This window comes from Taudactylus pleione, unplaced genomic scaffold, assembly GCF_031769625.1.
Source record: "Taudactylus pleione unplaced genomic scaffold, aTauple2 ptg000201l, whole genome shotgun sequence".
NCBI lineage: Eukaryota > Metazoa > Chordata > Amphibia > Anura > Myobatrachidae > Taudactylus > Taudactylus pleione.
This window is the reverse complement of record NW_028284603.1, coordinates 36,175,550-36,190,427: the sequence shown is the minus strand read 5'-3', so window position 1 is coordinate 36,190,427 and position 14,878 is coordinate 36,175,550. Positions and strand designations below refer to the sequence as shown.

Here is a 14,878-nt window from a genome sequence, read left to right as displayed (position 1 = left end):
CGGGCTTGCGCATGCGCAGTTCGGCCGCTGCATGTGCGCAGAGCACACCATCGACCCGCTCATGAGCACTCAAGCACTTGCGAGCGGGTCTGAATCAGGCCCATTGGCCCAATGATACAGCATATATTGCCTCCATATGAGTGCTTTGCCACCAAAACAGTGGTTACACTACTTTTTTTAAAACATTTTATTACAGAAAAAAATGTTAGAGGGAAGCAAAAGAATTTCAAGCCTAATAATGAGTGGAACCAAAGATAGCCTCTGTGCTATCAATGGTGATGAACAATTGGATATCCACTATTGATGGCAAAGCCATAAATCATTTATGGTCACTGGACATCCCTAGTAATTGGAAAGATAGTGGCAGAGTGACTCTCCAGGAGGTTACCTTTTCCAAGTGCTGTGTTGTCTTTCCCCTATACTTTACTAAAAGCATCTTCAACTGTAAAGCTAGGTACACACTATGAGATTTTTTGAATGAACTGACAATCAGGATGATATTATGGCAATTCACAGTCCTGATATCTGTACTACACACTATGCAATTTAAATGAAATACTCGTCGAATTTCACAGTGAATTTGCATATGTACATTCACAAGGATAATGAAGTAATCAGGACAAATAATAGTAAATTTGGGCAGAATATTGAGAACACACTGCATGATATGAGGACCTTTTGGCCAATATCTGCTGCCAAGGCTGCCAATTTAAATGCATTTGTGGAAGTTTTGTAACCATTTTATCAGCAAAATGCTGAAATGGGCATGCCTACACACTATCCGATAAATCAAGCTGATCATCAGATTATTGGTAAATCACCCTGTAATTGTATAGTCAATGTTGAACTGGGGCATAAAGGGCCCACCGGGGGAATGCAGTGAGAGGGGCCCACGCTAATGGGGTGTGGCCATCCACCAGAGGGGATGTGGCCAGCCACCACAGAAGCATGGCTAACCATTAGGCAAATACTGATGTAGTTTCTATAGAAGCAAACCAAGAACTGATATTTATCAGTGGTCCTGCTCCACAAGTTTACTGACCCTCTAACAGAGTAACAATGTACAGTTCATTTCACAGTTTGGAGCATGACATCTAGAAAAGGGGGCAGGGCCCTCAAGCAGTGAGGCCCACTGGGGATTTCCCCTGTACCCCTGTGGGCCAGTCTGACCCTGTATATTAGTGTGTACCTAGCTTTATTCCTCAGTTAATTTACTGTATTCTTGTTAATTCTCTACCAAGGCAACTCTGATCTTGTGCAGTTGCTTATTCTGCAGATGGTCTCTCTTATATATCCTTTCCACCACGGTTTGAATAGAAATTATCACAGTTCTCATCTCTGTTTGTGTCTCAGCTGCAGGCTAACTTTTAAAGCTTAAAATTCATGCTACACTCTTGACCATACTATCCATTTTTTTCCTTTTTGGAAGAGTATAAATTGAATAATTGATCCTTTCTTGGTTACATATCAAAATGGAGATTCATATTTTTTAAATATCAGCTTGCTAGGGTTGATGCAACTCCTTGTATAGGTACATTAATATTTGTACACTTACTCTCAATTGCCTTTAATAACCCTGTTCATTCCAGCAAGGAAAATAAGAAATAATGTCATGATCTTTTAAAGTTGCCTAGTTCTCATGCTCAGCCAGCCAGTCCCTTTCACTGGGCTAATGGACTAATTCAGATGACTTATTGAAATATACAAATATAAATTCAGGTGCACAAATATTAATCAGTAATTTCTCAAAGAGAGCGCTTACTTATAATATTTATTTAAAGATTTAATAATATCACATAGTAAAATACCAACAGCAAATGGTAAAACATTCTCTTGACATAAAATAGACAAACTCCCTTAATAGAGTTTTTAGGAATACAAGGAATTAATGTGTCAATATTGTATCAGTTCATCACCTCACTTGCAGTGGCTAAAATTAGTGGCTATAAAAAAATATAGGAATATTCACATATAGTTGAAAAAAAGGGGAATCCGTACTCCTGGTTAATGATAATGTGATTGGTAAAGTAGCTCCTTGGGTAAATTTAACTTTGTATTTACAGTACATTGCCTGCACAGTCTAAGTTCTTATATTAGTGGGCAGTGGTTACCTCTACCTCCCCCATCAAGCACTGCCATTCTTTCACCAAGCTGTTTTTGGATTTTGGGCACAGCACCAGGAAATAACCCCAGACAGGGACCGACAGCTGCGAGGTGTTCCTTTATATTCGGCAGTGAGGGAGGGAGCATGCCACCATCACAGGTAAGTATGGATGGCAGGATTAGCAGTGAATAAAGACTTCCAAGGGCTTTTAAATAAATCAGAGAGTATCCAGTACTGATCCCTAACACGTTTCTCCTTACTGGTTTCTTCATAGGGGTGTCAGTGATTATTTCAACTATATTGGACTATTCTTATATTTTTTCATAGCCGCTAATTTTAGCTGCTGCAAGTGATGTGATGAACTGATACAATATTGACACATTATTTCCTTGTATTCCTAAAAAACACTATTAAGAGAGTTTATCTGTTTTATGTAAAGAGAATATTTGTTTTTTAATGTTGGTATTTTACTATGTGATATTATTAAATCTTTAAATAAATATTATAATTAAGCATTCTCTTCTGCTTTGCTTGGCTTCATATTATTAACTCTTATGTAAGAACATAGCATAGGTCATAAATAAAATGGTAAAAATCCAAAGCTCCATACATATTTTGTGCATGCAAACGTACTTGTCACCTGTGCAAGTGTACCCACCCATCCACTGATTGGGTTACATCTATGGCAGAGGTTCCCAAATGCGGTCCTCAAGGCACCCCAACAGTTCAGATTTTAGAGGAGATTTAGAGCACAGGTGGTCAAATCAAATTGACTGAGGTACTAAATAAGTCACCTGTAGTCAAGCATGGATATCCTTAAAGCCTGGACTGTTAGGGTGCCTTGAGAATCGAGTTTAGAAACCTCTGATATATGGAGATGCTTTTGCCATTTGCAGGCAAAAAAGTAAAACTTTGAGCTACAAGTCAAAATTAAATCACCTGAGTAATTGAACAATGGGCCTGGCTTAATTTCATGTGATTTATTTGTTCAATTTAATGTGCTGATTTCATTGATCGAGGCATTTACCTGTATCATATATGCCTGAACAGCTCAAAAGATGCACCAATGAAAGTAATAAACAATGCACAATCATCCCAATCCCATTGTTTATTCCATATATAATAGAAATCAGACATTGCATTTGATTTTTGATTGAATAAAATATTTTTAATATTAAAACAAATTAAAATGGCCTGGACAAAAATGATGGGACCCTTAACCTAATATTTGTTGCACAACCTTAGGAGGCAACCGCTGAATTCAAATGAGTTCTGTATTTCTAAATGAGGTTTCTGTTCTTGTCGACAGATAGTTTAGCCCACTCTTCCTGAGCAAAATGCTCCAGCTGTGTCAGTTTTGATGGGTGCCTTCTTAACAATGCATAATTCAGTTCTTTCCATAGATGTTCAATAGGGTCAGTGCTCAGGCTACTTTTCAGGAGGAATGAAACATTGTTTCAATGTACAGTATTGTAAGGGTACCAACAAATTTGTCCACATCTCTAATATCTTGTCCTGTAACATAAAACTTATTTTTTTAATTTACTTCATTGCTGCATCCAGACAACATTAAGCAAGATGTCCCCATCTGTCCAACTTTCATCAAACAGTAAAAATGGGCACAGATATCCAAAAATGGGTGCAACATTACAAAGAAAAAGATACTGGCATGAGTGATTCTACTCTGATTTTAATCATCCTTAAATGATCCTTAGTAGATATAACCTGAATAAGAATTTGCAGCATATAAGAAATAACTAATTAATGCCTTAGGGAAGACTAGTATAATGTACTAGCCATAATATTTTACTTGGGGAATCAAATTAGGTTGAGTACTGAAGAGTTTGGTAAAACTTATTTCATATACAGTAGGCTCAACCGGCTCAAACAAAACTGTGTACAAATCAAGGTAAAAGTTTTTACATTACTTTACCATTTTGATGTACTATTTTGAGAAAAGATACAGAGCAATTTGAAGCATCTCTTCTAGTAAGGAATATACATTTGACAGCTGCATTAAAAATGGATTTAATTGGTTACACTTTGCTAATAAATGGTTATGTACAGCAGTAGAAGATTATGATAACTGAAACTAAAAATGAGTGAACATTTTTGATAGAGCAGATATGATAGAGATTTGTTTAGACAAGGTTGTCATTAACTGAGAAAGTAAAGTTTCAGTGATTTGCTGGAATTCTGGAATTCTGGAAATCATGCCAAATTTAATAAATGCCATGCAAATTGGTTAATCACAATTTGCTTTCCCAGTATTCATATTAGGTTAATTTTAACACTATAAATCCAAAGAGGTAACTTCTGATGTGCACCAACATTAATTGTGGGTTACCACAAGTTAATACTTACTTCCTGGTCTTTAGAGATTATTTTGGAAACTAGAAGTATGCTAAGATTAATATGCACACAGTGTAAAATTATAACATCTAGAGGGAGATGTAAGAAGCCATAAAGCAGTATCAGTGCACGTTATGTGCGCTGATACCGCTTCTCCCCGATGTATGATCGGAAGATTGGGCGGTAAATGACAGAGGTGCTATGCGCCCCTGTCATTATCGGCGCTGCTATCTACAAGATAGCAGCGCCGATAGCTTGGGCCATGTATGAACGGTCAGATTGCCTGACTGTTTGGCCTGCTGTAGCTATCGCTATCAACAGCTACAGCCTTGCGCTGCCCTATCCCCACAGCAGGGACAGCGCTGTCCCTGCTGTGGCAGCTGTCGGCTCAAGGCTGCACACGGGGATCTCGTGATACTTGCAAGATCCCACGCATGCTCAGTGGAGCCGGCCGGGACTGAGACAGAGCGCATCAGCACTAGGCTGGTGCATTGCGGTCTCTAGCGGGTAGCGCCGGTGGGGAAAATTATTGCAACCCCAGCTCCGGCCGATGAGATATTTATACATCTCATTGGTAGTGCTTTCTGCTTCGCCTTGGTAAAGAGGCGAAGCAGGAAGCGATATAGCGGCATGTTAAGTGCCGCTATAATACATCTACCCCCTAGATTCAACCTCTTAGCTTTTTAGGACCACCCCTTTCATTAAATAGAAGTTTTAGTTTTTCTCCTAAAATTAGGATAGATTTTGCCTCATTTGTGGTTTAAACTGAGTCAGTAAAGAAACATAGGATAATCCTTATTACATGTGACATTTGAGCATTAGAAGTGTTTTCTTACACTGGTTAATATGCTCTGAAAAATACAGTGCTATGCAGAGGTGCAAATGGACAGTGCGAAATGTGTCCATAAACATAGGAGCAAAATTCAATTTACACTATTGTTATGTGTTTTCATGAAGTTAAAGTGTTTGGGCACTCTTCCCAGATGGAGGAAGGTCTATAAAAGGGCACCCCATCCACCCCTTTATCTTAATTTAATTAACTTGCACTACAAAAGGAATATAAGGATTTTGTTTTGGTCGGACATTAATATTCTGAGTCTAAATTTGAGCTGGAACTTATTATGAGGAATGTTTTTAATGCGTATTATAAAAGCATTGGACACTCTTGACCACAGGTGGTTGTAACCATTATGCAGTGTCTCTGGTTGGTAATTTTCTTCAGGGGCCAAGATGTAAAACAGAGATTAGATAATAGTGTAACCTGTTTTTGCATGGATGTGTATAGAAATCTAATTTTAAAATACATCACCTATTTGAATATTCAGTAATTCGTTAGATATTAATTTACAGTAAGTCCTTTGTGTCTGTCGGTGACTGTGATGGTGGTTCAGGGTCTTATATTTTTTCCGATGTAGGAGAAATTCATACTACAAACTTGTATCATTTATATTATTGACTTTTGTATGGTTAAAAAGTATGCCCTAGGGCAATATATGGGGTGACAAAATATTTATCTAAGATGATCTAATAATTCATCTAGTTCCAGTGGAGAATTCCATAAATTTTTTGGAAATGAAAAATAGCATAAAATGGAACAACATTTATTGGGACATATAAAGTACAGTATGCAATAAAAAAATCACTAGTTTAAAATATTTATTGTAATAAAAGAGAAGGAAATTACCAAGCAACTTGGGTATGAAAATTACTTCCCATAAATTCCCCCCAAAAATGCTACAACATGTTTCAAGGACATCTTGTCCTCTTCCTCAGGCAACAATATAAACTTAATGTGAAAATACAATAAGAGTATCTATACTAAACTGACATCATTGTTTATGTGTCCAATAACAGCATCACACTCATAAGTGATAAATACAGAGTGGCTTATGAGCAGGGTCTTCTTACCCCTTTGTTGTCTGTTATTACAAAATCTAATTTTATTACTGCTTTGTTTCCAATTGTAAAACTTAATGGGATATGCTGGAGCTATATAAATGCATGTTAATATTAATAATTTTATTTATATAGATCCTTTCTCCAAAAGAACTAAAGGCACTTTACAGAAATCAGGAGCATTATACAGATGTTTAAATTTACAGGAAATACAGAAACAAGGCAGGCAATTTGGGTCATAAATTCCAAGGACTATTCATCCTACCCTCAAAGGTACCAGATGAGGCAACCATCTTGGTAGGCAGTATAGGCAACGCCTGGAATTTCCAGGTACAACTCAGTATGCTTTAGCTAACATGCTTATACTGCAAGCTTTAAGATGGTAGGCAAGCCTGTGTGGAGGTTTTTAAAGTTATGGACATATGTAGGAGATTCTGGTTCACAGGTACAGAGAGAGGGAATGTTTGAGCAATTTGTTCAGCATGCTAATGAACAATTGGGATGTTGCAGGAAGATAGAGTCACATTTGTAAACAAACTTTAAAACAATAATAAATTATGTTACTAATTATTACTACTACTACTACTACTACTACTACTACTACTACTACTACTACTACTAATAATAATAATAATAATAATAATAACAATCCAGATGTAGCACAATAAAATATCCCTTAAAAACTCAATTGAAATTCCAGTGTCAAAAACCCAAAGAGAAAAATAAGTATATTGACACCAGTAGATAATTTGTTTGAAATATTTATTATAGTGTCAGATATCTAATTATGTATAATTATAAACATTATCCAATGGTTTGTTTTTCCTTCACTTTATTGCAGGAAACTCTGTTGGTAACAGTTAAAAAAAATCATTCAAGTGAATTGATGTTCTGCATCGATCATGGCAGTAACACTTGAGTGGATAGTGCCTATAAGCCTCTGACCCCCTGTGTAGAGAAGATCTCTGAGACATACTATTTTTTTGCAGCCCTGTATGTGTCCTGTCCGTTAAACCTCCACTCTGTGATTTTGAAAGCCGGTGTTTTTATCTAAAAGTCACAATATGTCTGTATTCAGTAAATGTTTTTATTCCAGGTAACTGATTGCTAAATTGTTTTATTGCGATATGGTTTAGACTGGAAGGTAATCTGTAAAGAGTAACATTAATGACAAAATAATTGTGCAGTAAAATATTACCAATTAAATGGCTGCAATTTAATGTTTTAAAAGGGACACTTAGAACTATTATCTGCAAAGAGCTAAGTGGAATGTTGCTTTCCACCTGTCAACAATTCTGAGAGTGCAGGAGTGATTCTAAAATATCTACACTAGATTTTTTTTCTTTTTAATAAAATAATGTTTTTGGCTGCAAACGTATTAACTAAATTAAAATAATAACATTCCTGCAGGAACATTTTTGTACAATTTTAGTTTTAGGGCACCTGAAAAAAATATGATGAAAAGTAGTGAGTTAGTAGCAGTGGAAAATTGAGGTCTGCTGTTGAAAGATAAGAAATTATTTATATAATAAAAATAATGCTCAGTCACAGACTCAAATTTATGAGCACTAATATAAATTAATATTTGAAATATTAGTTAAAAAATATATATTTTTAAATGAAATAACTACCCTTTTAATATGTTCTTCAATAGCTTAACTAGACCCAAGGGCCCACAAGCAAGAAAAGTTGAGTCTTCCTGTAACCAACAAAAGTAATGTGTTGCTGTTATCTTTGGGGATAAAATTGTCTAAATGGAAAATTTTGAGTTTGGCCCAGTACATACTTACCTACTCTCCTGGAAGTTGTGGTTCCAGTTTTAAAATGTTTGCTTGCTGGAGATCACAGAAAGGATAGAGCCGTCATGCTAAGTGACTGACTATGTTATTTTAAACCTGTAATAATATGGTATACAGTATGTAAAATCCATCAGGACCAGCATGAAGCATAATATAAAGTCAGTGATATTGAACCAGTAGTCATTGACAGCTGTGGTGGTGGAAGCAGAACGTAACCACTGAAACTCTAATGGTTAAGATTGTATTGGATGCAAGTGACATTGTGGTTTAGCTAACAAGAACAGACTCAAGGACAAGCCACAAACCCACTGATACGGTCAATGGCATCATGGAACATTTCCAGTCATTTCAGGATTTATTTTTCTTTCTGTCGACCAGAAAGAAAACTGTGCTCAATGTTCTAAATGTGCTAAACACTGTTACAATGATTACTGCAATAAAGTATGCAGTTGGGAATAAAAGCAGATAAAAATGTACTGAAAAAACTATACATAAACAACATGTAGTTACGGAGCGGCAGCATACACTAAAGAACTATAATATATTATATAATATAATGTCAAATCATAATATATTTTGATTCCATTTTTTACTCAGGTGTTTATTTTATTTATATATTGCATTACATTGCAAATAAGAAGTTTATATCGTAACTCAAAAATGTTTATTTTTGAGTAAATTAATGTAATTGGATGTTTATCAAGGGTTAGAATACTTTGGGCCAAATGTAATAGGGTGAGAGTTTAAAAAATGTGAGAGCTTAGCAGTAATTTTTCACATTGGTCAAGTTTCATCTTCAAAATGGGAAAACATCTGATGAGAGGTTAAGTCATGAGAGTTTTTTAAGTTTAAACTTATGCGAGTTTGCATGTTCACGGACTCAATTACATTGGCCAAGTTTAAAAAGCATGATAGTTTACTGCTAAACTCTCACATTTTCTAAACTCTCACCCTATTGCATTTTGCCCCTTGAGTGAATACTATGTTATTTTATTATTATCTTTTATATAAAAAACAGAATTGATGATATGGAGGAATTGGAACCTTAGCTTCACTTCACCTATTAAGGACTCCAATTAATCATGCTCCATTAAAAGGGAGTTGTTATCATTAGTGCCTGTGGAGTGGTGGTGATTTTTTTTCTTGGGCTACTTTGTTGGTGAAGTGTGGGGTGACACTACTATACCTGTGGGTCTATTTGGCAGCTTTTAGGGCACACTTGTCTATACCAAACTATATTATCTGTTTGCTGGGACCCGTATTTCCCTGTAAAGGACAATATTATTATTTCTATCTTTTACACCATGAACTCCACACCCACTGCCACCAGGAGTGTGGAGCATAGCCCTGGACTCTCAGGCTGGGCCTGGGGTGTCCATGGGACACCTTTATTGGGGGATTCTCATTTTCCAAGGAATCCTGGTCTCAGCTGACTAGTGTGGGGTGATGAATCCTTTGGCTGGGGGCCACCTTGAATGTGTCCTTCTGCTGCGGCATTACACCCTGCTAGTAAGAGCCTGGTCCTGGATATATGGGGGAACCCTAAGCATTTTTTCCCCAAAATTTCCAGCACCAGGATCAGCTCAGGATCCCGGTGCTGGTTGTTGAAATACGGGGACCCCTACGTCTTTTTTCCTATGTATTTTCACAACTAGGACCAGCTCACACAGCCCGGTGCTGGTTGTGCTCTTTTGAAGGGGCCACATAATTTTTTTTAATTTTTTTTAACACTATCAATCACTTTTAACATAGAGAGGCCTGTACAGATGTTTCTAATCTTTGCAGGCTTCTGTTAAACTTGCATCTTGTAATGAAACTCGCATTACAAGTTGCAAGTTTTCTCCCTGAAAAACTCACATGGACTCGCATCTCTGAGATACTTAAACCCTACAACTCGCACTCTATTACATACTGAGAGTTTCAGAATAAACTTGCACCAAACTCGCTGCAAACAAGGGTGAGTTTGCACTCTCAGGCAAACTCAGACCCTATTTTGCTCATTGTATGTAGTTTTTCACTGTTTATTTAGGACTTTTATTGCTAGCCTTTGCTGTGAGAGGTTTTTGGAGGTTGATTGAAGTCACCGATGTGTTTGTTACCCATACTTAATCAGTGAATTTTTGGGTGCAAGCTAGAGTGGCTGCATATTTACAGAGTTTGTTCAAAGTGTTTTGTTACCAGTGTAGTAAGATTAATATAGAATAATTATGAGTTATATCAGAGTAATACAGGAGTAAAACAGGAGGAGACTACTAGAGCTAATTTTACTGCTACAGGAGGACGAAATCCATCACACACCAGTGACTTTTGTTAACCTCCACCTCAAGAACCTGCTTTGTATACTGTGTGGACTCTTTCTCCCTATAAGCTACTTGTCATTCCCTTTGTTTCTCAGGATGTCCACTCTGTTCATCTGTTTCACCATGTTATTATTCTGTATTACCAAGTACCTCTACTTGTGCTACACTGACTGCTTACCATACAGTATAAGATCTGTTATTTTGGTGTCACCCTTTTGGATGGTGTCACAGAACAGTGCTGCAGTGAGGTAATAGAATCCACACTGTGCCGAGGGAGGCTGCTGGGCAAATCCCCAGAGTGATGAGGACAGGGGCGTTACACATGGTAACACCCCCAAAATGGTACACATCAGAAAGGTGGCCTCACCAACATGAGTCCATGGCCCCTTTCAAGCATGTGCACTTCTGGCGGCACAAATGTTCAGTGAGTGCCACACCAGGAGTCACCACACTCAGCGAAGCCTCTTGGCCTATGTGCAGTGTCTAAGCAGGATACTCCCTTTGTGCTTTGACATGGTAGACTCTGGCATTGTGCCAGAGTATACTAAACATGCACAAACCTCTCTCAATTGCTCATGCACATATCTTTGGGAAAATGGTGGTGGTGCAATATTCCTGAAGGTTTCTTATGAGGTGGCCACAGCACAGGGTAAGTATTGTATATTGAATGGATGCAGTGTGGACCATGTGTAATGCACACCCTGCACACAATATGTATTCCTCTGGGCTGGACTGCTAAGCTCAATTTCCCTTTATCTCCTATTGACTTATCCCCATGTCCATATAGAATGGACTTTAATTGTCAATTTGCAGAACAGCATATTGTTGTTAAAATAATGAGAACATACCCCAACAACCAACTTTGCCATTATGTAGCTATACTCTTATTGTAACTTCTTTTACTTTGTCTCATTCACTGCTTACTTATGTATTGTTACAATTCATTCACTGCAAGCTCTTGTAACATCCTTTAGAATTTTGCCCCCATTATTATTGCATTTATAATGTTCCCATAGTAGTACTGCCTTTATTACCTCCTGTATTACTTCCTTTATCATTTTGCTGCAATATCGCTACTTTTTGCCACTTGCACTGCCTTTGCCCTCTCCCTTTTTACTCAGTATTCTAATCTCCTTTCTCCCAGGTAGCCCTCTTTTGACATTCATTGTCCAGTCTCAATTATATTGTTGCCTTTCTATTATCCCCCTCTTTATATAAGTTCACCATCACATTTTTTTGCATCATCATGATTTGTTTCTCTCTTCTTTTCTCCAACCTCTCCACTCTCTAACCCCCTTTCCCCTGCCCATCTCCTGGCTTCCCCATTTCCATTCAATTTATGGCAAACCCATCCTTTTCCAGTACAGCAGCAATGCATATAACCCCACACATCTTTACACTGCTTTCTCACTCTTTCTCATGCATGCTTTGGAGCACCAAGTCAGTTTGCAAGAAACTTACACCCACCCATGACCTATTTCATCTCTAATTCCCTCAACCTCCTCACAACCTCCTCTCTGAAACATGCCTATCTTCCACCTACAGTATAACATCTTCTATGTTGGTCTCTTGTACTTCCATAGCCCCAGACCCAATAGCCACCATGGTGTTGGAGTCGGGATCCTCCTTTTCCTCACTGCACCTTTTGAGTCATTCCCCTTGAACCCACTCTCTCCTTTTCCTCCTCATCCACTCAGTCTGCCTCTTCCACTGTGTCCATAATATATGTTTCCTTGGTCCTGACTCCAAATTCCTTGATATTTTCTCCAGCTGGCTCCCACACTTTCTCACTTTAGACAAAGCTTCCTCATCCTGTTTGACTTTAATATCCCTGTTGGCAATCCCTACAACCCTGCTGCCTCTAAACTGTTCCTTATCTCTTCTTCATTTGGCCTATCTCAATGTAACTCATCCCCCTCCCACATCAGTAGTCACTCCCTCGACTTGGTCTTCTCCCATCTCTGCATGGTCTCCAACTTCAAAAAAGCATTCCTCTCTCTGATAGCCTTCTCCTCTCTTTCAACATTTGCCTTCTTCCTGATCCTGCCCCCTCTCCTAAACAAACCCTCATTAGAAAAAATCTTGATGTATTTGACCCCCCAGTTTATTCTCCATTTTTGGCTCTCTTCTCTCACCCATTAACTCCCTCTCTTGATTATGCCCTTACCTATATGACCAAATTGCCATTTGTCACTACCAGACTACAATGGTCTTCTCCCCAACTTTGGCACTCTTTGCTGGTTTCTGCAATTTTAAATTAATTATTTCCTCCTTTAGCTTTGCATTCTCATTTGCTACAAAACCCAACTTGAAGTTTCTTAATTCCTCTTATTCCTTCAGCCTTCACCAACTCTTCATCACCCTAGTTTCCTACCTTTTAACTCCCATTTCCTCCTCCCTCACTGCACTTGAATATGCCACCCACTTCATCTCCAAAATGTAATCTTTGCACCATGACATCCTTCTACAGACTCCTCCCCCCCTCCTGCACCACCCACCATGACTGACAATCTTGTTTTAATTTCCCCCCTGTAGACTCTATCCCATCTAACCTTCAGTCCCTACCTCCTGATTCCTTTCTCCACATTGTCAACCACTTCACCTTTTCCGTCCCCTCAGGTATATTCTTTTGTCCTTAAAACATGCTTTGATCTACTCATTTTTAAGAAAACCTTCCTTGAGCCCTCTTTTCTTTCTAATTGTCATCCCTTCTCTCATTCCCTTTGCCTGTAAGATACTTGAGTGTTTTGTGTACACCTTACCTCCTTCTTCTCCTCCCACTTTCTCCTATATCAACTCCAATCTGGCATCAGGTCTCTCCACCACCAGAACCGGCCTCACCAAGGTTACCAATAACCTACTCGCAACCAAATACAAGGATGATTTCTCTGTTCGTATCCTCTTTTACATCACAGAGACAATTGCTAATGTTTACCACCCCCTTCTCATTCAAAGCCACATCTCCATTGGCCTACACCTCTAGCCTCAATGAGCTTATCTGATTGTTCAACCTCCAATACCACCTGTATGCCAATGACACCCAAATGTACCTTTTTTTCCCTCACTACTTCATATCTGTCATCTTCTCTGTTAGCTGCTGGCCATTACCAATCTCCTTCTGGGTGTCCAGCAGCTTCCTTAAACTCATCATTTCCAAAATTAAAGTAATTGTCTTTTCACCAGTTAAGGTCCCACCTCCTCACTCCCTCTCCACTGACAGCATCTCTTTTTTCTAATGTCTGCTGCCTGGATGTCATCCACTATCTTACCTCTCTTTCTCCCCCACATTCAGTTGATCTCACAATCCTACCACTCCTACCTCAATTATAATTCTGAAAACAGACTCTTTCTCACAATGAAAGCCAATAAAATCATCATCCATGCCTTGATTACTGTAATCTACTCCTGTCTGGCCTTTCAAATTTCAGTTTTTCCACACTTCAGTTTATCCTTAATACAGCTGCCCTTCTCTCTTGTTGCTTTGCCCCACTTCCCTTCTTTGAAAGTAATTCCATTGATTCCCAATCACCCACACAATAAAATCACTCTTCTCCTCCATACATCTTCAGCCTTCTTTGCTCTTTCAATGACCACCTCCTCCTAGATCACCTCCTCTCACTCTCTCATTCCAGCTCCTGAAATGTCCTCCCATGCAGAATCAGACTTCTCCCCAACCTTTCTGGCCTTTAAAAGTGCCCTTATGAGACATCCTTACTCAAGTCTGCCACCTCTCCTCCTAACTGCACAACTTATACTTTCTACACCTTTTCTCTACTTTCCCTCTTTGTGTCCACCCATTTCCTGGAATGCAAGCTCTTGTAAACACAGCCCACTCTGGCACTGCAGAACTATTGTGTCACCATATAAATAAATCATAGTAATCATAATAATAACATGGTCTGGTAAAGTTATAAGAGAATCATCTTTCTTTTGGTTGTTATCTTATAAGACCACATCCTGTTATGGTAGCCAGCCAGTATGTTTCCGATCAAGATGTCAACAACAGAAGGTCAACATTGATAATGTCAACATACAGGTAGTTAAAATGTTGACATAATGTTGAAAACTGCAAAATTTCCATTAGGCTTACTGTTAGTGTTTTAGTTAGGGTTAGCATTATGGTAACCATTAGGGTTGCCATTAGGGACACAATTACAGTAAAAAGACAATGTTAACATTCCAGCAATGTCGACCTGACATCAGTATTGACATGCTGAATGTTAACAAGGATAGAGTCAACATTATGAAAATGTACAATGTTGACATTAAGAACATGTTGACATTCTCATGTCAATACAATGAATGTTAACAATGAGAAAGTAGAGAAAATATACAAAACCCCCTGTGACATTCTCTCAACATTAAATGATATAAAGACAACATTACGTTACTCCAAATTCTCAGTTTAGCACATATTTTAGTATATG

At 38.2% G+C, this 14,878-nt stretch overlaps 1 protein-coding gene across 1 annotated transcript in view; it reads left to right on the top strand.

Moving 5' to 3' along the window:
• The window catches only part of CCDC85A (coiled-coil domain containing 85A), a 318,355-nt gene that overhangs the window by 281,142 nt on the left and 22,335 nt on the right, over positions 1-14,878 (top strand). The window contains 1 exon segment of the mRNA XM_088477559.1: positions 3,679-3,694. Coding sequence (XP_088333685.1) covers positions 3,679-3,694 — 16 coding nt within the window.